Source organism: Tribolium castaneum, chromosome 9 (genome assembly GCF_031307605.1).
Source record: "Tribolium castaneum strain GA2 chromosome 9, icTriCast1.1, whole genome shotgun sequence".
NCBI lineage: Eukaryota > Metazoa > Arthropoda > Insecta > Coleoptera > Tenebrionidae > Tribolium > Tribolium castaneum.
Window position 1 is genome coordinate 3068836 of NC_087402.1, and position 21354 is coordinate 3090189.

At 36.3% G+C, this 21354-nt stretch overlaps 10 protein-coding genes and 1 long non-coding RNA gene across 18 annotated transcripts; 5 read left to right on the top strand and 6 right to left on the bottom strand.

The window, feature by feature from the left end:
• The first annotated feature begins 107 nt into the window (after positions 1-107).
• On the top strand, positions 108-1824 carry Clc (Clathrin light chain). 6 transcript variants are annotated; one of them, XM_015979286.2, is made up of 7 exons: positions 113-339; positions 467-550; positions 1015-1053; positions 1104-1202; positions 1246-1357; positions 1424-1435; positions 1507-1824. In XM_015979286.2, exons 1-7 carry the CDS (start codon positions 201-203, stop codon positions 1688-1690), a joined length of 669 nt encoding a protein of 222 aa, XP_015834772.1. In that variant the 5' UTR covers positions 113-200; the 3' UTR covers positions 1691-1824. The 6 variants fall into 6 exon arrangements, with proteins under 6 accessions (XP_015834774.1, XP_064215248.1, XP_015834773.1 ...); XM_015979288.2 differs by lacking the exon at positions 467-550 and having other exon boundaries at positions 108-339; XM_015979287.2 differs by lacking the exon at positions 1015-1053 and having other exon boundaries at positions 110-339.
• LOC103312603 (F-box/LRR-repeat protein 20-like) lies at positions 1751-2971 on the bottom strand. Its single transcript, XM_008193639.3, has 5 exons — positions 2785-2971; positions 2465-2739; positions 2203-2417; positions 1959-2124; positions 1751-1914 (listed from the first exon to the last, which is right to left on the bottom strand). The coding sequence occupies exons 1-5, from the start codon at positions 2835-2837 to the stop codon at positions 1838-1840; spliced, it is 786 nt and encodes a 261-aa protein (XP_008191861.1). The 5' UTR covers positions 2838-2971; the 3' UTR covers positions 1751-1837.
• Positions 2969-3441, bottom strand: Tim8. Its single transcript, XM_969231.4, has 2 exons — positions 3241-3441; positions 2969-3191 (listed from the first exon to the last, which is right to left on the bottom strand). Exons 1-2 carry the CDS (start codon positions 3346-3348, stop codon positions 3021-3023), a joined length of 279 nt encoding a protein of 92 aa, XP_974324.1. The 5' UTR covers positions 3349-3441; the 3' UTR covers positions 2969-3020.
• Positions 3442-3531: 90 nt separating this feature from the next.
• On the bottom strand, positions 3532-5026 carry LOC103312604 (uncharacterized). Its single transcript, XR_010335554.1, has 2 exons — positions 4387-5026; positions 3532-4339 (listed from the first exon to the last, which is right to left on the bottom strand). It is a non-coding gene; the product is annotated as an uncharacterized LOC103312604 (long non-coding RNA).
• Positions 5027-5093: 67 nt separating this feature from the next.
• On the top strand, positions 5094-10000 carry Tsp5D (Tetraspanin 5D). 2 transcript variants are annotated; one of them, XR_010335553.1, is made up of 7 exons: positions 5094-5257; positions 5622-5723; positions 5773-5964; positions 6012-6197; positions 6249-6482; positions 6538-7774; positions 7822-10000. XR_010335553.1 is itself a non-coding variant. In XM_969256.4 (6 exons), the coding sequence occupies exons 2-6, from the start codon at positions 5661-5663 to the stop codon at positions 6628-6630; spliced, it is 768 nt and encodes a 255-aa protein (XP_974349.1). In that variant the 5' UTR covers positions 5094-5257; positions 5622-5660; the 3' UTR covers positions 6631-10000. The 2 variants fall into 2 exon arrangements, 1 of the variants encoding a protein (XP_974349.1); XM_969256.4 differs by having other exon boundaries at positions 6538-10000.
• A 333-nt stretch (positions 10001-10333) lies between these two features.
• LOC663267 (uncharacterized protein) lies at positions 10334-16240 on the top strand. 2 transcript variants are annotated; one of them, XM_064359177.1, is made up of 8 exons: positions 10334-10459; positions 14704-14828; positions 14872-15073; positions 15122-15458; positions 15508-15655; positions 15712-15855; positions 15916-16049; positions 16100-16240. In XM_064359177.1, exons 1-8 carry the CDS (start codon positions 10376-10378, stop codon positions 16162-16164), a joined length of 1239 nt encoding a protein of 412 aa, XP_064215247.1. In that variant the 5' UTR covers positions 10334-10375; the 3' UTR covers positions 16165-16240. The 2 variants fall into 2 exon arrangements, with proteins under 2 accessions (XP_064215247.1, XP_008191866.1); XM_008193644.3 differs by lacking the exon at positions 10334-10459 and adding an exon at positions 14469-14656.
• LOC663224 (protein THEM6) lies at positions 10568-11571 on the bottom strand. The gene is made up of 3 exons (XM_064359179.1): positions 11239-11571; positions 10962-11176; positions 10568-10910 (listed from the first exon to the last, which is right to left on the bottom strand). Exons 1-3 carry the CDS (start codon positions 11393-11395, stop codon positions 10650-10652), a joined length of 633 nt encoding a protein of 210 aa, XP_064215249.1. The 5' UTR covers positions 11396-11571; the 3' UTR covers positions 10568-10649.
• Positions 12329-14233, top strand: NO66 (Nucleolar protein 66). The gene is made up of 2 exons (XM_969304.5): positions 12329-13716; positions 13869-14233. Exons 1-2 carry the CDS (start codon positions 12329-12331, stop codon positions 14185-14187), a joined length of 1707 nt encoding a protein of 568 aa, XP_974397.2. The 3' UTR covers positions 14188-14233.
• Positions 16162-16805, bottom strand: LOC663287 (uncharacterized protein). Its single transcript, XM_008193642.3, has one exon. The coding sequence runs from the start codon at positions 16668-16670 to the stop codon at positions 16266-16268; it is 405 nt and encodes a 134-aa protein (XP_008191864.1). The 5' UTR covers positions 16671-16805; the 3' UTR covers positions 16162-16265.
• Positions 16806-17756: 951 nt separating this feature from the next.
• Positions 17757-19358, top strand: Usf. Its single transcript, XM_969363.5, has 4 exons — positions 17757-17935; positions 18089-18258; positions 18305-18549; positions 18632-19358. Exons 1-4 carry the CDS (start codon positions 17829-17831, stop codon positions 18989-18991), a joined length of 882 nt encoding a protein of 293 aa, XP_974456.3. The 5' UTR covers positions 17757-17828; the 3' UTR covers positions 18992-19358.
• Positions 19359-19485: 127 nt separating this feature from the next.
• Positions 19486-21175, bottom strand: l(2)k09913 (lethal (2) k09913). The gene is made up of 5 exons (XM_015979038.2): positions 20900-21175; positions 20572-20847; positions 20043-20311; positions 19819-19996; positions 19486-19767 (listed from the first exon to the last, which is right to left on the bottom strand). The coding sequence occupies exons 1-5, from the start codon at positions 20972-20974 to the stop codon at positions 19612-19614; spliced, it is 954 nt and encodes a 317-aa protein (XP_015834524.1). The 5' UTR covers positions 20975-21175; the 3' UTR covers positions 19486-19611.
• Between the last annotated feature and the right edge of the window lie 179 nt (positions 21176-21354).

Consider the following 21354-nt stretch of genomic DNA (forward strand, 5'->3'; position numbering starts at 1 on the left):
ATTATTGGTCCAATGTTTTGTTTTTTTTTTTATTAATTTTGAATTTAAAAATTGATTAATCTCAAGTTATATAACCAGCAATACGCAAGTTATTGGTCATGCGCAGTGAAAGTGTGTACGCAATTGTTCTTCCTGTCATTAGTGTCATTCCTCCTGTCATTTTATACTTTTGGTAAATTTTCCGAAAAAGTGATTGAAACATGTCGAATTTTGGGGACGCATTCGATCAGCCTGAGGTGGACCCCGCAGCCGAGTTTTTGGCTCGCGAGCAGGACGATTTGGCGGGTCTTGAAGACGAAGTAAAACCAGCTGCTATTTCAGCACCGGTTGTTAACGGTGGTAAGCTGATTAATTCATGTCATCCTTTCAGGGGCGTATCATTTCTCGTTTCAATGCTTGATACCATTCAATTCTTTGCATGTTTTATCGTTTCTTGGTGTTTTTTAAGTTTATCGCTTATCTATAGATGATCCAACCAATTCTGCGAGCAGTTTTGAAATGGTCGAAGGTTTTGAAGATGGAACGTCAATTAAAAGAGAAGAATTCGATGGTATGTTTGAATAGAAACAATAACTGAATTAGAAGTTTATACGCGGGAATTAAAAATCAACAATTTGTGACAATGGCCTCTGATTTTGAAATGAAGGTGGCAACACTGAATCATGTACAGCCAGCCAGGAGCTTGACTGTGCATTATTCAGCTTGCTAACTCAACTTAAGGATCATAGACCACTGAAAATTATTTAAAGTTTGATAAGAAAGCGCTTTATTTAATTATGAAACATGTCTTTTCAAATTTTTCATGTTATTTCTTTATTTTGGAAACAAGAAAACTTGTTTTTATCGTTTTCACATCTCTTAATGTCGATTTATAAAGCATGTCCTCAAGTGCCAAAAAGCCAAATAAAACGAAAGCACAATTCGTTGTTTTATGTGCTTGTTATGGAATGAGTCAATTTTTTGTTTTGAAAACGCCTCAAATTGCACGATTCACGTAGCTTTCTTCTTCAACAGATGCCCATCTCAAGGCTGAAAACGATAAATTAAGGGGTGGTGAGTTTATTTTTCACGACTTATAGAATAATTTCTTGAATTCTTGGTAGTGTCACCATCTCCACCGCCCTTAAATCGGGAAGTGAGGGAGGAGCCCGAGAAAATAAAAAAATGGAGGGAAGAGCAAATCAAACGTTTGGAAGAAAAAGGTAATTCTTTTCCGAGTTAGTTTTTTAATTAATGGAGGTTTAGATGCGGAGGAAGAAAAAAAGAAGCTGGAACTGCGTGAAATTGCGCGAAAGGAATTAGAGGAATGGTACAAGAACCATGAGGAAGCTATTGCGAAAACTAAAGCTGCAAACAGGTGACTTTATTTCTTTACTAATAAGTGAATAAAATAATTGCGGAAAATTCATTTTTGCATTCAAAGGGATGCAGCAAAGTAAGTATTTATTGAAATTGAGCAATTACAACACGTGTTTTGTACATTTTTGTTAATTATTTGGTGTTTAGGAATGCGGAAAAGCAGTTTGTCGCTGAAGATGATGAAATCGTGCCAGGGACAGAGTGGGAACGGATCGCAAAACTGTGCGATTTCAATCCCAAAGCAAAACAAGGAAGTAAGGATGTTTCACGTATGCGCTCTATTGTTTTACAGCTTAAACAGTCACCGATCCCCATTAATAATAAGGCTTAGGTCTCGTAAATTATCTTTATACATATATATTTAGTCTAAAACGCGTTAAATAAAAGGATGTAGATTTCATTTTTGTATTTATGTATCTAGTTATTCAAATAATTACAAGTATAAGAAATAAATGTTTAAAAGGGTTGTGTTGTTTCATTACCACGTTACCGTCCAATGCAATTGTTTAAGTCTCGTGCAAGTTTTTGAAATGTCTTGAAATATTGATGTTTCGTCTAAAACTTCAGTGAGACTTCGTACTAAAAAATAAATAAATCACCTCCTAACTCGCAGTTGAAGAAAGTCAGAATTTCTATTTTTGGGCAGTTTTCTATGACAGTTTTTAAAGCATCGTCTGTGATTTTCGGGCAGTTATCTAATCGCAATTCTCGTAAAAATCGCCAGTTCTTATTCTGAACAGCTCTGCTGATACCATCCCCACTAATCTATAAAATTCTTAATAAGTGCCAAACACGAGTTAATTTATTAAGCCAGCTAGGGTAAGAAAGCTAGCTTTACACTACATTGTTGTTGGATGCTGTAAGGCACTCTAGTTTTTTGTTATTTTGGGCCAAATCTGCAAGTCCAGCGTCTGTGAAGCTGCAATTTTCCGCTAATAGCTCTCGCACGTTTTGGCAGTTGGTTGATAAGCACGTCAGTGCATCATCGTTAAATTGTTTGCAGTGCGAAATATCAAGAACTAATAACCTGCCTGTTTGTTTCAATAACATCTTCAAGCCTGGAGAAAAATTTATTTAATAAAATATTGAATCGTATTTTTTTTACTTTCGCTTGAAAACCCTTGATTGTCGCAATTTCGCAAGTTTATTTCAGTCAGATAAATGCAACTTTTCAGCACTTTTAACGTGCCATCGTCCACGTATATCGACGATAAGTTTATGTGGTTCAGGTCGGGATAAATTAAATCCGATAGTAATTTATTCACATTTTTTGCAAATTTGCCTCTTAATAATTTGCGCAAGATTATTGCCTTGATATAAGGGGGCAAATAATTCAAGTTCTCGTAAAAAATCAAATTGGATGCCACACAATCCGCTGACCTACAATTTACATTTAAAAAGCAGGACAAAATTTGGGGCACATACATTGAGAATAAGGAGGATATTGGTTTCTTGGGTCTGAGTTTTTGTTTTGGCATGTTTAAGAGAAATATTACTGGGAAAAATTAAAATTGTTTGTAAGCTGAGACAGCTGTCACCTGTCACGTTAAAAACGTCAAAAAATTAACATAACCCCTTAAACAGTGTTGGAAAGACAATAAAAAAAATCTGAGAATTTTCGATCTATTAAGTAACTACATGACTATGATATTTATTTTATATTACACACCCGCACTTTTTTGTAATAACTGTGCAAATCTATTAGTAATCAACAAGGAAACATCAATGAACCGGTCGACGCAGTTTGTGAGACACGTTTCTGTTTTGCTGTCCAGTTTATTCCCAGTCTTCTCTACGCACTTGTCCCAACAAAAGTCGTTAAATTCGTGTATCTGAAAAAAAGTATCATTTCAAGGCGCAAATTGTAGCAAAAATAGTCACTTGTGCATTGAACTGCGCCTTCTGTTTTTCAACCATGAGAAACTCCTGCAGTTCCTTATCACCGGCTTTATGTTCGCCGCTTGAAAAAGAGTCCCCAAAGTCACTCATTTTAATGAAAATGTGGCAAAATGTAAAAGAATCACGTTTTTAACACATTCAAATGTCAAAAAGACGGACAGCTGGGAAGAATTACGTTCGGCGCGAATGTCATACCAATAGCGGGCAACAAATATCACTAACATTTTTAAAAATAAAGGAATTGAAAAAAAGATTGTAAATAAAACTTCAAAAGATATTTAACGATCGTTTATTAATAGTTTTCGTACATGGACACGCGGTAATAAGCTACTTTTGCCAAGCTATATAGGCAAGTACCTTGCAATGTCATAAGTTCGAACATTTACTTCTGGCCCTATTGCTTTGAGAGCTTTTTGGTGCTGAGCCCCTCGTTTCAGGTCATGTTGTTCTTGATTTTTATTTTTATAAGACCTTTGCGCTTTGTCTTTTTTCACTGATTGATTACGTGTTTTCAATACTCGAGGGCTGAGATCGTCGTTTTCGTTTCGAGGATCCTCATGTAAAGCTCGTGTTCTCATGAACTCGTTTGGAGCTTTATTGTGGTACAAGCTTGGCGGAAGAAATTCACCGCTGTCACCGTCCAATGCATTGTTAAATTCATCGTTGGGTCTCGCTCCTGACACAGTTATTACATTTCTTGAAATTAATTGAAAGAGTGAAACTAGTATCTCTACAACCAATCGAACAAGAATTGGCAAAATTTCATGACTTGGCGCGTAAATTGCGTTTTTAAACAACCGAATTAGAGCGTTAACTTTTGAATGGAAGAAAGTTCGGACATTATTAGGAGACGTGTGTTCGAGAAATCTAAATTCGTGTTGCAGTTTAAGAACTTTTCTTTGGGCACCAGCGGGAGAGTCGGCTTGACTCAGCAGCGATTTATAGAGTTGGCTTCCATAAGTGATAACTTCTTTTGTGTAAGTTCTTGCTAATGACTTCACTGGATTGTCTAGATTTGCTGGTAAACTACGTTGGTGGTATGGCCACGGGCGTGTCGCTCCGGGAAAATAGTAATTAGCAACTGAAATCAACACTATTTTTTATATTTCGGGAATTGAATAAAGTCACCTCTTGGCAGTCCTTGCAATAGCACCAAGTTGACCCAAGAGTAGATCAGGAATAATCTCAATAACAGTTTCATGGCACGTTTTGCAAATTCAGGTCTACACTAACTAAAAATATTTTGCCCACCGTTTTATAGTAAGACATAAGTTAATTATTTATTGTCTTTTCATTATGTGTTAAATTACTGGCGATATAAAGCAATCATTAACAATTATTTTGATAATTGTTACTTCTAATTGATTACAAATCAATTTTATTTTATTACCTACGTTGGAACACACAAAAAAATAAAAAACACTCCTACTAAAAGCCTTAATTCAACAAATTGTTTGTTATTCTTAAATGATGCAAAAATTTGTGTTAAAATAATGTTTATATTATTACTGCATCATAAAATGATAAAAGAAACATTAAAAAATAATGGGTATAAACGATTTTCTCCTTTTTTGTTTTACTCTCTCTGGTTTATGACGTCAAAGAGCTGGGGGGTTTATACGAGTGTTGGGAAAATTCACTGGAAAAGTCTTTACAGGGTGAAGAGATAATTTTGAACTTTCTTTGTGTGTAAGCCTGCAACTCCGGCAACTAAACATACAGCAATAGGTGTTTCTACCTACGAATATAAACGAATTAAACCGACATTTAAAATATGTCACGGTGTTCACACACACATTCAATAGCCCCTAGTACGCGTTTCTTACTTAGTAGTATGAACCTGACCTTGTAGTGTTTACTTGTGACCGACTTTCTAATAACGTGTTTGATGACGCAAAAAGATACTCACGGATACTCTATGTTATTAAACAATATCTTATCTATTGATTCTCAAAGAATCATACCTAATTCATAAAAATTAATCTCAAAAGTAAATAAGGTGAGTTCTAAAAGAGTTTTGTCTGTAATGGGATTCTGATAAGTGACCCAAGTGGGCGTTTATTTGATATTGCTTTTCCTGGTCTATTTTAGTAATTTTCTTTCCTTAAATCACTCGTAGACCCTAATAACACGGAAATGAACCCTCTCACCAATTATGAATGAACCTGTAGTTGTGCTGTTTAATTGGTTGCATATCTCCTGAATTTTTGCAATTAATTCAAATAAATAAATTGATAATATGAAACAGTTTTGATCCTTAATTCAACAAAAAATATGTTTTATCTCGCTGAGACAACCTAAATAAATTACACAGAGTTGTTATTTATTTTCCTAGATTATTTTTGCTTTTCTTAATTTCAAAGGGAACACTACTGTAGATCTGCCTAAAGGATCTGAAAAAAATGTCTAGAAGTGGATATACATGTGTTAGGCATTTATTTTGTTGGCTGAATGTTCTACTTTGGGTAAGATTTCAATATTGTAAACAGAGTGTGAGAAAAAATCAAATTTCAGATCACAGGTTGTGGAATTTTAGGAGTTGGAATCTGGTTGCGGATAGCTTACGAGGGCTATGCCTCTTTGCTGCCCCAATACGCTCTACTTAGTGCCGACTCACTTGCGATAGCAGTCGGTACAATAACGTTTATTTTGGCTTTTCTTGCATGCTGCGGCTCTTGGTTTCAAAGCAGATGTATGCTAGTTACCGTGAGTAAATCGTCGACTTGTATGAACCGTAATAACGCTGCGTTAAGTATTTTAGTCTGGTTATATTTATGTTTATAGCCGAGTTTCTTGTCGGATCGCTAGCTTTCGCGTTTCGCATTTCATTGGGGCACACGTTTCGGCAAGAGCTGCAAAATGGGCTCTGGAACCATTATAATATGACGGCCAAAGGGCCTGATAGCTTGGTTACGATTTGGGATAACTTACAGTCGGAAGTAAATTACGAACAATTAATTGATTTGCTTTAATAATAACTCCTATCATAGTTTAAATGTTGCGGTGTGGATAATTATCAAGACTGGTTTATGATAAACGCTTGGCCGAATAGGACTTGGGTTCCTGATTCGTGTTGCCTTCCTTGGAAAGCAGGCGAAAATTGTGGCAAGTCAGGAGACGCAAATGATTTTTATATGACTGGTTGTTACCACCAAATCCATATGTGGTTTGTGCAGAGACTTCATGTTGTGGGCATTGTGGGGCTGCTGGTAGCTTTCATACAGGTGCTGTTACATTGTTGGTGGTTTTTGCTACGACTTTTATTATTTTTTATTTCAGCTTTTTGGACTTATATCATCGATGTTGCTGTTTTGTACAGTCAGACACAAAAGGACTTCACGGACTTATAAATCCTACCAAACACACACATAGATTTCAAAGTATTTAATTTATTTAATCATCATGTTCGCAAGATTACGTAGACTGAAAGTTTTAATCGATTTGTAATCTTGCCATTGTGCCAAAGTTCGTCACATCAAATTAACAATCCGCAGCGTTACATTCACAGTTAACATTATATATCACAGAAAAGTTATTGCAACTGTTAAAAATTATATCTCCAACTATAACATTTATAAATTTATTACTTTGAACTATCTGATGTATAGTCCGGGACATTTCTATATGAGATACGTCATAGGGCATACGTTGACGCGAGACTATATAGAGCACAAAAACTAGATAAGAGCTCAAATTTAGGGAACTTGGTTGTTTGATGTGTTTGACAGATTACAAATGTAAACAATAATAAAAATTTAAATATTTCTTTATTGTAGTAAAGTACAGCAAAATGTACCAACTAGAACACTTAAAAACAAATGGAGAAACTTTCAAATGCTTTGAAGTACCGTTGCTGGATTACTGTTGAGGTTATGTTTGACCTTGGTATGACTGTCAGGTTTAAAGTTGAAATTTGCATTAAAAAGGCCATAAAAGCCTCGAAGTGCCTTTTAGGGTAGTCATCGTCATGTTCCAATTGCATGCCCCCTCTCTGCCACATCAGTAAAATTTGCCACAAAAGTTTTAAAAAACGACTTTAAACAACAAAAAAGGCCCTATTTTCATTAACAATGAGACATATCTCGCTGCATGCGGCACGACATAGGCCTCATAGGTCAATCTCATTGTGAGTGGTTTTCGCTGAGATCACTTTGAGAGGGTTTCACTGAGACTGACGTTGGCGGAAGGGTGAAACATGCCTCGCGACAAGTCTTTGCACCAACATTCGAAAACGCTGTCAATGGCTTAAAATGATAAACTGTGTCAGTTTTTTTGTGTCTTTGAGGATTAGTCTTTGAGTCCTGTCGCGCCGCATGTAGCGAAGCAGATTTCATTGTGAATGGGTTCTTTAAGAAACAGTTTCAATGTACACCACAAGACATACACTGAGACGGCCTCATGCCTCATATCATGGCTTGTAATTGACAGCGTTTTATAGAATGATTTGGGATCATAATGCAGAGATTGTTGCGAGACAGGCAGGCAGGTCTCAAGCCTACTGCAGAAGTCGCTCTCAGTGAGTCCATGTCTTAGAGATGCAAGACCAATTTAGACCATTTACAGTGAGATTGGTGTCCGAGACCTACGTCATGCAGGAAGCCAAACTTCATCGTGAATGGACCCTTTTCAATGGGGGTGTGCTTTTTGAATAAATTTGAAATGGCCTTTTTGAAAAAAGCAGTTGTCTCTCTTTTATTCATCTATTCAACACGTTTGTATTCGATGCACTTACACCAATTTCATTATCAGTGTCTTGATTATCAGGCAAGGGCGAAGTGGGATTGGGGGCAACCCAGAAATAAAAACACTTTAATTTCCATTATTAGTAGGCTATATTTTTTCTACAAGAGACTACTCTCAGATAGAGACGTACAAAAATGTAAACAAGAGTAAAAGTTGGTTTGTCGCAATATTTCACACTATTCTTTCACACGTCCACAGTAAAATCAGAAAGCGCTTCTTGTTATAAAGCCCTTATTATGTTTTTCGACGATGGCTGAGACTTTGTGACGTATTTGTTAAACGTAAGTTTTCAAATACCCCATGCCAGTGCAAAGGAGTTATATTAACAATTTTACGGGATTATTTTTAACTTTACACCCACACTGCTTGAAACAAGAGTGGCTGCCAGGAAATAACGAACAAAGTGGACCCAAAAGGCTTCAGCTGCAAATTATAAACACAATCTGTGATTTTTTAAATAAATTTTTTAATAATTAATAAAAAACATGACAATATTAAGCTTTTCGATTTCGTTTGGTTTGAATTTTATATGAAAATAGAAAAGTTAACCCTCTACACCAGAAAAGACAAAAAACATAAAGAAAGTATCTGTAAATGTCGTGAACTTACTTTGAAGTAAACAGGGCTCTCCATCTATAACTCATAATTACTTGAACCGCAATTCCCATCATCAAAATGTGCAAAACTGCGATAAGTGAGGTTATGCAGTGATGCACTTTCTTTTCCAGTTTTTCACACAAAATATATCACAAATTGCACAAATCGTACAACCAGCGATAGTCAGTACTGTCAGTACTTCACAGCAGCTTTCTCCATCACAATCACTGACTGCAATTCTGTATTGTGCCATTCCCGTCTCATCATATAATCTGAGTAATTGTTATATGACAAGTAATGTTTCTACCTTCAAAAATACTTGCGTAAATATGTTATTATCCCGTTAGTACACACTTTTAAAGCAGCCACTGGTTATATAGATTAAAATTATAACATTTCCTTTGTTATTGTGTTATTGTTTACATCAGTCAGCTGTTTACTGTCATTTTCTAATGCTACCAATTTAAAAAATGTCCCTGTTATTAAAGCTCAAGGACCATAGAATGAGAGAGAGAACATTTTTTGTTCACACAGACGCTGAATACACGTATAAATGTCAGAAAATTCAAATTTTTTATGTCCAAATAGAAATGTCCCGGACTGTATATGGTTTGCTAATTCATTGGTAGTTGCAGCTAATTTCCCATGCACAACATGGGTGTTCCTTTCGATATATTGGTTTAACGTGTCTTATATTTATTCCAGGCAATAAATAGGGAAAAAAAGCACTTGAGTTCGGTGATGCATCTCCTTTATGTCTGGAAAGCGTCCCCTTGAAAATAAAAAGTGCTGTGTGCTGAAGGGGCCTTTATACTACTATTTGTGTATTTATTTTTACTTAAATACTAATATTTTACATTGTACTGTTATAGTGGCGGTCAGCTCGATTTGCGTGTGCGTCATCAATTTCATTTTTTCATTACCAACAGAAAGCTATAAAAAATTATCAAAAACAATGCAAATTTAAACAGCTAAGGGCTATCTAAGGGTGGCATCCTTGAACATTAATTTACATGTGCACTTCGACAACACCGTCAAGTGTCACGAATTTGTCAAACTGACATTGACAGTAAATAATAGACGTCATCGCATGGTTTTCGAAAGTGTTATCGGTGTTAATCGCAAGTATTTTCTGTTCGTTTATTGTGTTTTGTGATTTGCGTTTCGTTAGGTTTTTGATTCTGTGTTTATTAGTTCTTGTTTTGTGAATCTGTATTTTTTGTAACAACTCATAATTTAAACACTTCGTAACCTCAAAACATATTTGATAGTTTGTCACCGCTATGCCCCTGCTATGTAAACGTAGTGACAGAAATGTCAGATGACGCACACGCAAACGGAGCTGAGCGCTACCATATTATATTTTTAACTGTTGGGCAATAAAATTATTTTATTATTACTACTTTTGTGTTTTTATTCATTTTTTTAATAAAAAAAAAAATAAAACGCGTGGTGCGCAGAGAATTTTAGAAGTCACTTCAATTAGCGCCAAATTTGAAAGGATACAGAAATCACGACAGTTCACGTGATACATCTGCGCGTGCGCACAACAGTTTCAAATTTGCCGTATTCAACGATTGAAAATTGTGTTTATTGTAATTTTTGTGAATTTTGAGTCGTTTATGCCGGTGGTAATGATGGGGAACACTTTTTCCTTCATTTAAGTACAATATCGGACCATAAAAACTCGACAAAATAACGAAATAAACTCTTTTCGGTTGTTGTTGGACACTGAGACAACTGTGAAGTGAGAAGCCATTCCAGAAGGCAGAAAAAAATGCATTTATTTGTGTTGTGTTCAGTGTTTTACCATAAAAAGTCGAAAAGTATGGTTTGGACGAAGAATTCTAATGGCCATCACGTGAGTACTGCAAGGGGTTTTGGTTTTGGTCAAAAAGTCCATTGTGCGTATAATTACTGTGATTCAATAAATGTCAAGTCCTTTTTTTCTGGACTGCTTGAGTTGGTGTTGTTGATTAAAATAGAGCGTTTTTATTAGAAGTTTGCGTAAGATTCCAACAAGTATAGATTTTGTACAGTAAAAAAAATAGTTATTTGGTACTTTTTAACGAGACACTTGAAGTTTCGTTATATTCTATCCAAATTGCCAATTCCGGACTTATTTCAGGTTTTTCCTTCTTATTCATTTCCACATCGTCCCGAGGAGAACTACCTAAAACTTCATTAACCACGTCTTCACCATTACAATTAATTAACCGGTTTCGACACAACACAATTGCATTTATGAAATTATCCGATGGTGTTAAAAAACGATGCTCAAAGTAGATGCTGTCTTTGTCCCAATATTTGATCTGCAAGAAATTGTAATTAAAATTTTGAGAAAAAAATACACGCAAATGTACTTTTGTGGTAATTTGATATTTTTGAAACAGTTTTATAAATCGCCTGTATCTTATAGTCGACGCACCCATAAATATAGCTCCACCGTGCTTTTTGATACATTTGTAGAGACCTGTCCTCTCATAAAAGTCTATTTTGGCAAAGTCCAGCTCTCGCAGAAATCGGGCATTGTTCATGTGGGTTAGCATGGGATCGATGTCGTTCGTCAGGCAGATACCTATGAATAAAAACAGTTTTGTTTTTAAAAGAAAGACAGGTTCCAGTTATTTATGCACTCACCACTGACCACAGTTTCACTCAAAAGATGAACTTTTTTTCTTGACATTTTGGCAAGAATCACACACAGAGCGGCGCGCAGAAAATAGTGTATTTCAAGGAATAAATAAAGAAATAAAATTACGATTAAAATACCAAATAAGATGTAACATAGCACCATTTTTGTGAAAAAATTCGCTTGAGTGATTACATTACTGTGCTTGCAGCACGTCTTCTTCGATACCTGACTTGAAAAATTCAACTGTTATGAAATGTTCTTATTAGCTGACTGCTGCAAAAATTTAAATTAAAGTGGAACGTGGAACATAACGTTAACTTCGCTTTTCATACCACACTCATCAGGCGCCTGATGCAGGCGCTCATTTCAAATATCAATAATTCTACACGCAAGCGCCTTCACCCTTATTTATCCTGGTGGATGGGATTATTGATGATAATAACCTTGCATATTAGCAGATATTTAAAAATAATTATCAAATTTTTTTTCGGTTTGTTTTTATATTCTTTTAACGCCTTCTTTGGGGCTGTTTTTTGTATCGAGTTATCATTAGTTAGTAGTAGTTATTGGTTGTGCAAATGATGCAATACAGTCGTTATGATTTATGATATTTTGTTATATCAATTGTTATTTTTTTGTTTATGACGCCAGTATCTTGTAACTTTATAATTTAATAATAGATAAATAATTCATTAAGCAAATTAAATGCAATTCCGTGTTTTTGAAGGATAAGACACTTCAGTCATAACTTTTTAATGGGGAAATTATACGAACGAAGTTTTTTATTTTATTAATTTATTTTTGTTTACATATTTATGTAATAATCGGAGCACGAGATACAAAATCGCAGGATTTTCTGAACTCAAAAAATAGTACGGCAGAGTAAAAATGAGAAAAATTAACGACCAAAAAATTATTTAAAATTTAAAATTTGTTAATACGATTAAAGGTCCAAGAAAAATGTTTTTGTAACAGTGAGTGCCAACATTTTACGTGTGGGGAATTTCTCGTGAGTGAGCTTTCTCGTCTAAGAATTTTCGCGCGATCAGGTTTCACGTGGTGAATTTTTAGTGTTGTTATTTTGCAATAAATAAAATGCCTCCCACAAAAAATCCTGATTTGCAATCGGTGTCTGCGTTCTTGATGTACAGGAAGACATCGACCAATAAAGAAATCACCAAGAAACGCAAAAATTTAAAGAAAAATAAGAAATCACAAAATATTAAGAAGAAAATCGAAGAAGAAATTACAAAAACCCTTCCTCTAAAACCAAGTAGAAGACACTCTCACAGTATTAAAAAAACTCGTGACAATCAACCAGAGCAAATTAAAAAACCTCTTCCTTCAAAAAAAGTTAATGTGAGGCACTCTCCTGAACGAGATTTTCTTCCTTCAAGAAAATTAAATGGCAATCACAATCAAGACTCTTGTGATGAAAGCATAACTCAAAGTGGGTTTTTGCCAGTTGATGATCCAACGGAAGATGCACAAAAGTTGTTCGAGTGGCTGATACAGCCCCTTTCCCCTGCCTCTTTCTTCAAAACGTATTGGGAACAGAAACCCCTTTACATAAAACGGGGGAACAGGTCGTACTACACCCACATTTTAGATTCAAGCAGTTTGGACAAAATCCTTCGAAACAATAGTTTATTTTTTACACGAAACGTTGACGTCGTGACGTATGAAAACGGCGAAAAGCAAGTATTCAACCAGGAGGGCCGAGCGACTCCGTCCGCCCTTTGGGACTACTACGGTAACGGCTGCAGTATTCGCGTATTAAACCCTCAAACTTACAACCACAAAGTCCACTTACTTCTGGCGACTCTTCAAGAATATTTTGGCACAATGGTCGGGGCCAACGTATATTTAACACCGCCGGGAAGTCAAGGCTTCGCCCCGCATTACGACGACATTGAGGCCTTTGTTGTACAGTTGGAAGGCCGAAAGCACTGGAAGCTGTACCAACCAAAAAGTGAAGATGTTTTAGCCAGATTTTCAAGTCCTAATTTCAAACGTGAGGACCTAGGGGAGCCTTTCATGGAACTGACTTTAAATGCCGGCGAACTGCTGTATTTCCCAAGGGGCACAATACATGAGGGTCGCACTGATGAAGACTCACATTCGTTGCACATCACAGTCTCCGTTTACCAACAAACGTCTTATGTGGATTTGTTGGAACACATTTTGCCCAAAGCGTTGAAAAAAGCCGCCGATAGTGACGTTGAATTTCGTAAAGGACTCCCGCTTAATTATTTAAAAGATTTCGGATTGGCCGCTGGGTCAAAAAATAGGAAATTCGTCACTTCAAAAATTAAAGATTTGATGAATTCTTTAATCAACTACGTGGATATTGATAGTGCAGCTGATCAGTTGGGCAAGAAATTTATGCATGACTCCATGCCCCCAGTTTTGACAAAAAGCGAAGCGGAAAGATCCTCTAAAGCTGATGGGCCAGTTTTAAAAGATGGTGTTGTTAAAAACAGGTACGGAATAATTCGGAATATTTTCTAAATCATATAATAACTGACCTTGGCTCACAAAACCTTGGTATTCAAGTTTTTGAGTTGTTATACAGTTGTATTAAGAGATTAATGTTTTGTTAGTTTGGGAAATAATGTCACTACCTTTTTTTCAGAGTGGAAATTGACTTAGACACGAGAGTACGTTTGTTGCGGTATTATTGCATCCGTTTAGTTTGTGAAGAAAACTCGTCGCCAAAACTCTATTACAACACTCAAAACGCTACAGTTTACCACGGTGAAGAGGAACAGTGGTTGGAATTGGAGCCTTCGATGGTGCCCTTAATTCAGATGCTTCAAAACACGTATCCTCGCTACATTGAAGTGGAAAAATTACCACTGGATGATATGGCCACCAAAATGCAGCTAGTTTTAGATTTATGGGAACACGGGCTCTTAGTCACCGAGTATCCCTTAGATGTGATAGAGTATTAAGTTTTGCAGAGTTACATAATAAATTTTTACCAAGGCTGTCCCCAAATGCATTTTATTATTTCCTGTCTCGAATTTTACCCGCATTTTTGGCTCAAATTTTTTTTCCCCCGAACTAAATTCGCCGGTTTATAAAACCTCAATTAAAATTTAACGCGCTGTTAAGTGACTTCGCGAATGAGAGCATCTGATTGGTTCAATTTGATCACGTGATCAGTTAAACCGGCCCTAAAGTTGGTACAGAAAGCACTTATTTGTATTAAAAAAAATGCTTAACTAATGAATTGAAATCAACTTTATAGCAGATTATTTTGATGAATTTTTCCAAGTTTGTTAGGAATTCGCGTAAACGCAAATTCTCGTAAGTGGAATAACCATACATAAACATAACCAAGAGAAATCACCAATTCTAATTCAAAAATTGTAAAAATTAGAAAATTAGATGGATAACTTAGAAGACCGCACCAAGGAGGTAGAGACGTACCTGTCTGATGTAAATATTTTTTTTAATTTGTGTAGGAATTAATTGCAGAGATAAGGGCCTTGAAGGCCCACAACAAGCAGTTGCAAAATATCATCCTGAAAGGCACCGCTACTAAACCTGCTAATCAACCAAAATGCCAGAAACCGTTCGATTTCCAAAAGTAAAAATAATTTTTTTGTGCCCCCCTTTAAATTAATTTCTAGTTGCAAATTTCGCCACGTTTTGTTGAAATTCTTGTATTTGGGTTGGGATTACCAAGGGTATGTCACTCAGGAAGACACCGTGAATACCATAGAACACCATGTGTTCAACGCCCTCATAAAAACGTGTTTAATTGAAAACCGTTCCAGTGCCAATTATCACCGTTGTGGACGCACTGATAAGGGTGTCAGTTCTTTTTCACAGGTTCAATTTTATTAAATCCATGACCAATTCATTCAAAAAAAGTTTCAGGTCATATCTTTAGATTTACGGTCAAATGGTGATGATTTTGAAAGCGAAATCAATTATTGTAAAATTCTAAATCGAGTTTTGCCTGAAAACATCCAGTTTGTAGCCTGGTGTCCTGTCGAAAGCGCATTTAGTGCACGCTTTGATTGTAAAAATCGCACTTACAAATACTTTTTTCCCAAGTCGAATTTGGATATTGACGCAATGAAAATTGCGGCTAATTATTTAGTAGGAACGCATGATTTTAGGAATTTTTGTAAGATGGATGTCAATAACGGCGTTGTTGAATTCAAGAGAAATATTCTATCAGTTGATATTAGTTTATTTCAGGAAGATGAAAGTAATAGTTTTTGGATTTGAAGGCATTTAATAAGAGTTAAAATTTTTAGGATACTCGATTCAGGTTTTGACCATCAAAGGGAACGCTTTTTTGTGGCATCAAATTCGTTGTATTGTTGGGATTTTGATTTTAGTAGGTCAGGGTAAAGAAAAACCGGAAGTCGTTTTGGACCTTCTAGACATTACAAGAAATCCGAGGTAAAATGGTCTTTGGTTTTGTCTGTTTTTGTAATACAAATAAACAACATTCTTAGAAAACCAGACTATCACATGGCCAGCGAAATTCCTCTTAACTTGTATGACTGTCATTATGATAACGTGAATTGGATTTATGACAAAGAGGCATTAAATATTGTAAAAGCGAAGCTATATAAATTTTGGATGTTCTCGTCCATTAAGTAAATATGGCAAATGACGGTATAAGAATTATAATATATACAGAGTCATATTTATTTCAGGACAGCAATGATGAAAAGCATGTTAGTAGACTTAGAGAAAGAAGCTAGTGAGCTGGACCACGATTCTATAGATTTTTTAATTCAAGGTGTAAAACGTAAGAACTATGTTCCAGTAATGAAGCGACAATTATGTGGTAACTGCGACCAAATATCGTTACACCACCAATCACGTTTAATTTTTTAGAGAGTCTGGAGGATAAAATCCAACATTCCCTAAAACGACGCAAACGAAAAGCAAACCCAAGCTAATTTTACAAGAATATATTTATAAATACATACACAAGCTCTTATTGTGATTTTATAACTAATAAACAAATTAACGCAGTCCAAGGGACGACCGTGAGCGATCGTTATACCTTCTTACCTAACTTACTGATCAAATTTTCGATCATATGTGCATCAACAAGGCCAATGAATTTGTCAACGACTAGTCCATTTCTTATAGCTATAACAGCAGGCACAGCCTTGACTTCGAAAGTATGGACTAGTTCGGCATGGTCCTCTACGTCTACAATAGCCAAGTCAATGTTAGCGTCATGTTCGACCAACTCCTTCATTTTTGGAGTTAGAATGTGGCAAGGTTCGCACCACTCGGCGTGGAAGTTAACAATTACGGGGTTATCAGAATTCATGACTTTGTTGAGAAACTCGTCGTTGCTTTTAATTGTAATTAATCGGTTCAGTTTGGTTGAGGAACTGAAGCATCTGCTGCAGTTGCGAATCAGGTTTTTTGTCACTAATTTTGCGAAAATCATTGCGATGAAATATGGAATTGTTTAATGGCTTTGGGTTGAATGCGCTCTACGCAGTGCAGTAGGAAGAAAAAAATGAACCCCAACAAGGCACTTGCTATTAGAAAAGACAGCAAAATCACACGGTACACAAATCTGTAGTCTTTCTCCTGCAAACAGTCATAACGATAACGGGCTACTAATCTTTAACAACTTACAAAACTGTCGCCCCCTTCAACCGCTGTTTTAGGATTCTCCAGTGGAATGAGGATCAGTGTGATTGTTAAAAGTGATGTTACGACCAAGATAATCCAGGCGATGTTGTTTTGATACTTAACCCCAACGACAAAAATGATAAGCGTCAATATCCACAGGAGTATGAGGACAAAAAGGCCCACACCAATGCTTCCAATTATCATCACTAAAAATATTTGTTTATTTATAACTCATACATAATTTTATTGCGAAATTTATTACCTCCAGCTTGACACTCTTGGTCTTCAGAAGCCGCATTTTAAATGGAAAACACTAAACCCTACTGGAGGAAGCAATGTTTGAACAGTTTGTTTATTGATTTTTTACAAATATTTTGGGTTATTCAACGAGGTTAAGAAAAAACGCACTGTCGCATGCGGCAGAAAGCCCACTTCATCAAATAAACCACAGCCAAGCGGATTAGCTAGCCGACCATGGTTACTTTTGAATTGGGGCTTTAAAGGGGGCAAATTCAAGTTTAGTGTTTTCTGTTACAAAAACCACAAATGTAACAGTGAGGCGTAAAGTTGAGGTCGAGAAAATTCAAATTTTCTGTAAATTTTACGATTGGTTGAGTTGAAAAGTTCCGCACATCAAAAACGACAATTTTGGGAAAGGTATTCCACCAGTGTACTGCAAAATTACTAATTTTTTTGTTTTTTCAAAAATTTTCATTAATTTTTTTTTTCAAAAAATTAGAAAGAATGACGTCACATGTTGTAAGAATTTGAAACCAGCATTACACCTTTATTTAAGTTTATTATTATTATTATTGACTGGCTCGGTGTTTAAGGAATATGCAAGTTGAAAACTGTTTAGAAATAGAGTTGTGGCCACGATTCCAAGTTGGTTGTTATCTTGAGTTGGAAAATTCTCCAATTTTGGCGCACGCGCATTGTCATTTGTCAAAAATTGGTGTCGCATCACATGACCCGATTTGTCCCCGTGACCAAAATTGAAGGAAAATTCAAAAAATTCAAGTCAACCAACACAAATAGGCCCACCATGGATATGCTGGACCCCTTGGATTCGAGGTAACATTTCGGTTCCGTTAACAAATATTAAATAATGGATTTATTTGTTATGTAACTATTTCATTGATGTGGACAAGGTCATACTGGATTTACTTCATAGATAACTTATTTGTCTATTAGTATTTTGCACCAATCGAAGCGTTTGCATTTTAGTGCAGAAGTTGAAGAGGTTGAGTCCAAAGTTATACTAAACGATAATGTCATATCAAAGAACTCCGTCGAAAGTGACGATGAGCAGAATGTTGTTGACCACCTTTCACCTCAGACCCTTCTGGAGACTCCCCCCGATAACGAAGTACAGTACTCTTTGAGGTCACCAGAAGGTAGTACATTTCCTCACCTTACCCGTTATTTTTTACATTCTTGCAGGCATGATAACGTACAGAGTTCTCCAAGTGGAGGAAGGTGTGGAGTCTGTGCCTCAAATTGTCACAACTGGTAGCAATTTCTCAAATACCAACGTCCAACAAGTCCTCACCAGTAATCTTAACGGCCAGGTCTATGTTATTGGAAATCCAAACGATGTTTTTGCCACACAAGCAGGGGCCAGGGCCATAGCGCCAAGATCTTCTATTATTGACAATAGCACTTCGGTGGTAACGAATATAAAACGAGTAAGTTGTTGTCAAACAGGGCACTCTTGACTGACTTGACTTGGTATTTTCCTTGAATTAAAGATAAAATTCGTGTTTTTAGCGGGACGAAAGGCGAAGAGCCACGCATAACGAAGTAGAGAGACGAAGGAGAGACAAAATCAATAATTGGATTACGAAATTATCGAAAATAATCCCAGAGAACACCCCTCCGGACATGAAAGGCAACGGCCACTACGACGGCCAGTCCAAGGGTGGAATTTTAGCAAAAGCGTGCGAATATATTTTAGAATTACGGGACAACGAGCAAAAGTGTGACCTTTACATGAAGGAAAATAAGCAACTAAGTCAAGCACTCGAGTTACTCAAGCAGAAAAATGCAGCTCTAGAACAAGAAAATAGGACTTTCAGGGAAATTTTAAAAAGAAACGGACTTGACGTACCAAATAGTATAATGTCATAGATCTATGTAATTATTTTAATATACCTACATATAATAATTATTTTAAGGAATATTACACTATTATACTTTTGTTGTGTGTTAAGGACTTTTTTGGAATTTTTATGCTTTGTTGCTACAAGATTATTAAATCGAGGATTTTTGTTACTGGGTAGTTTCATATCGTGCGATTCGATACCAATTTAGGCTGGCTTGAAAATGAAGATTTTTTATTGGTATTTTTTACGATTCTTCGGCAGTAGTTGTGTTAAGAGTGAAAATGGTTAAATTCGTTACAATGAGGTGCCTACCTAGAAAGGAGACGGGATCACATGATATAACTATGTACGCGTGATAATAACTGTAATTTCTAATAAATGCGACAATTGTCTTTCTTATTATCATTACCCTCAAATTTTCATTTTTAATTTTCTCAAAAACTATTCATTGAGATTATTAAAAAACTTTCCAACGGGAATAAACTTAGTGGTTTCCTAAATTCTAAAATTGAAAATGCGTTTTTGCGAACTCAGTATTTATTTCACCCGTGCTTTACAAAATGCAATAAATATTAAAAACGTAAATTACACCTAAATATCGATATTTGAGAATACATTGAAATGACAAAACAACAGATCCACCCTTTATAATTTCGCCTTCAGTTGCGACTGTTGGTTTTCCAGTTTCTCCGACAGGAGACCGATATTTTCATAAAACTTTAACAACTCCGCCGTGTATTCCTTCGGATGGTGGTGGTAGTGGCCCACGTGTGGCGATTTTTCCCAACATTTCCAGTACGTCTAAACAACACACTCATACAACGCTAACTAGACGTTTAAAAAACGACTCACTTGTATCCCCATACTTTCCCAATTTTCGCGAGCCCTCAAATTCGACCGTTCCGATCCAATCGGATCGGTTTTGCTGAGGAGGAACAAGGCAGGTGCCCTGACAATATTAGTGTGGAACATTTGACTAGCTCGAACATAATGACACGTCGCGACTTTATCGAAAGTTTTTAAATGGTATCTGAAATCATCGCTTTAGTGAGCGCTCGCTAGAAAAAACAACTAACAAAATGTATTGTTTCAGCGCCGCTTGCAACACTTTATTTTTAGGGAACACGGCAAACGGGAACCCTTCTGGAATTTCGGTGATATCGGCTAGACTATCCCAGACTTGGCCCACAATTCGGTCCGAAATGTGCTGGTAACGGCTGCGTTCGGCTTCAAGCTGCACCAAGGCTTCGGCCCAGAGGTAACCGCCGACGGAAAAACCATGCACCACAAGGGGGCTGTAGCTCCGGTTGTTGTCCAAGAACTTGAGAATGTCCACTGCTATGAGCTGCAAGGTTTTTATTTAACTCATTTTAGTTACAAGCTGAACAAGGCAAAAAAGTTCCATTACAGTCAATTCTTAATAGAGTGATTCGATAACCCTGACTGCCAATTACAACTATGTTATAAATGCATGACAATATCTTGAAGCAGATAACGCCCATTCTCTTCCACTGTGTACTTTGTACCCTCAGCCGATTAATTAGACAGCTTAATCAACGGTCTGCCGCTCATTGAATTGCTAATTATTTTTTTTTTAAAGCGTACCTGCGATCCTTTCAGCGGCCAAAGCAATTGCCAGGGGGTGATGGTCACATTCATGACATCAAACCCCCTCTTAATGTAAAAATCGGCGTATTTGTAAATATGTTTCCTCTTGGCCATCAGCCACGACAGCATGACCACTAGAGGTTTGTCCTCTTGCTGTTCCATTTTTAAATTAATCACTTTTCCGGTTTTCTTTTCGTCGGAAAGTAACGTGATATTTTTTGTAATCTCCATTGAGGAGATGTTCCGGACAGGAATCATGGGGGTTAAAATCACCTGAGACAAATAATTTGTATTAAAAAAGTTAATAAAAATGAAATCAACTCACATAATTTGATGATGGTTTTCGTAAAAAGGAAGTTCCTGACTTAACAAGGACCACAATTGGACGGAACAAAATCATGCTAATTAATAGGTGATTAAACTTTTTTAATATTTCTCGCAGCAGAAACGGTCTAAATGAAGCGGGAACGCCGGTTAAATTTTATGTTCGCGTCTTATCACATTCACAGCGTTAATTACATTGTGGCAGAGAAATAATTGATCGGCCTTGAAAGCAGCGATCATGTCGCGGAATCGTGTGGACGTGGATCAGCTGTTGGAGCGCTTGAATGAAAAAAATATATCAAACAAACGCAAAATATTTACTACCGATTTGTTTATTTATTATCGAAACGATTCAATTAACAATCTGTTGATGTCATTTGTTAGGAAAACCATTTCTTTTGAAATAAAATAAACAATTAAGCGGCGAGTTATTCACCTCTATTATGTAACTTGCAA

What these genes read in the sequence shown, in the direction of transcription:
- Clc (XM_015979286.2), top strand. Translation starts at nt 201, where the DNA reads ATGTCGAATTTTGGGGACGCATTCGATCAGCCTGAGGTGGACCCCGCA. An exon ending in TAAAAGAGAAGAATTCGATG is followed by an intron (nt 551 to 1,014) that starts GTATGTTTGAAT and finishes CTTCTTCAACAG; the next exon opens with ATGCCCATCTCAAGGCTGAA. An exon ending in CAAACGTTTGGAAGAAAAAG is followed by an intron (nt 1,203 to 1,245) that starts GTAATTCTTTTC and finishes ATGGAGGTTTAG; the next exon opens with ATGCGGAGGAAGAAAAAAAG.
- LOC103312603 (XM_008193639.3), bottom strand. Translation starts at nt 2,837, where the DNA reads ATGCCAAAACAAAAACTCAGACCCAAGAAACCAATATCCTCCTTATTC. An exon ending in TTACAGCATCCAACAACAAT is followed by an intron (nt 2,125 to 2,202) that starts GTAGTGTAAAGC and finishes AGAATTTTATAG; the next exon opens with ATTAGTGGGGATGGTATCAG. An exon ending in CTTCAACTGCGAGTTAGGAG is followed by an intron (nt 1,915 to 1,958) that starts GTGATTTATTTA and finishes CTGAAGTTTTAG; the next exon opens with ACGAAACATCAATATTTCAA.
- Tim8 (XM_969231.4), bottom strand. Translation starts at nt 3,348, where the DNA reads ATGAGTGACTTTGGGGACTCTTTTTCAAGCGGCGAACATAAAGCCGGT. An exon ending in AGGCGCAGTTCAATGCACAA is followed by an intron (nt 3,192 to 3,240) that starts GTGACTATTTTT and finishes ACTTTTTTTCAG; the next exon opens with ATACACGAATTTAACGACTT.
- Tsp5D (XM_969256.4), top strand. Translation starts at nt 5,661, where the DNA reads ATGTCTAGAAGTGGATATACATGTGTTAGGCATTTATTTTGTTGGCTG. An exon ending in GGCTGAATGTTCTACTTTGG is followed by an intron (nt 5,724 to 5,772) that starts GTAAGATTTCAA and finishes ATCAAATTTCAG; the next exon opens with ATCACAGGTTGTGGAATTTT. An exon ending in TGCTGGTAGCTTTCATACAG is followed by an intron (nt 6,483 to 6,537) that starts GTGCTGTTACAT and finishes TTTTTATTTCAG; the next exon opens with CTTTTTGGACTTATATCATC.
- LOC663267 (XM_064359177.1), top strand. Translation starts at nt 10,376, where the DNA reads ATGCATTTATTTGTGTTGTGTTCAGTGTTTTACCATAAAAAGTCGAAA. An exon ending in AGAATTCTAATGGCCATCAC is followed by an intron (nt 10,460 to 14,703) that starts GTGAGTACTGCA and finishes TAATTTGTGTAG; the next exon opens with GAATTAATTGCAGAGATAAG. An exon ending in TTTATTTCAGGAAGATGAAA is followed by an intron (nt 15,459 to 15,507) that starts GTAATAGTTTTT and finishes TAAAATTTTTAG; the next exon opens with GATACTCGATTCAGGTTTTG.
- LOC663224 (XM_064359179.1), bottom strand. Translation starts at nt 11,395, where the DNA reads ATGGTGCTATGTTACATCTTATTTGGTATTTTAATCGTAATTTTATTT. An exon ending in GAGTGAAACTGTGGTCAGTG is followed by an intron (nt 11,177 to 11,238) that starts GTGAGTGCATAA and finishes TTTTATTCATAG; the next exon opens with GTATCTGCCTGACGAACGAC. An exon ending in AATATCAAATTACCACAAAA is followed by an intron (nt 10,911 to 10,961) that starts GTACATTTGCGT and finishes AATTTCTTGCAG; the next exon opens with ATCAAATATTGGGACAAAGA.
- NO66 (XM_969304.5), top strand. Translation starts at nt 12,329, where the DNA reads ATGCCTCCCACAAAAAATCCTGATTTGCAATCGGTGTCTGCGTTCTTG. An exon ending in GATGGTGTTGTTAAAAACAG is followed by an intron (nt 13,717 to 13,868) that starts GTACGGAATAAT and finishes CCTTTTTTTCAG; the next exon opens with AGTGGAAATTGACTTAGACA.
- LOC663287 (XM_008193642.3), bottom strand. Translation starts at nt 16,670, where the DNA reads ATGATTTTCGCAAAATTAGTGACAAAAAACCTGATTCGCAACTGCAGC.
- Usf (XM_969363.5), top strand. Translation starts at nt 17,829, where the DNA reads ATGACCCGATTTGTCCCCGTGACCAAAATTGAAGGAAAATTCAAAAAA. An exon ending in CTCTTTGAGGTCACCAGAAG is followed by an intron (nt 18,259 to 18,304) that starts GTAGTACATTTC and finishes ACATTCTTGCAG; the next exon opens with GCATGATAACGTACAGAGTT. An exon ending in TGGTAACGAATATAAAACGA is followed by an intron (nt 18,550 to 18,631) that starts GTAAGTTGTTGT and finishes TCGTGTTTTTAG; the next exon opens with CGGGACGAAAGGCGAAGAGC.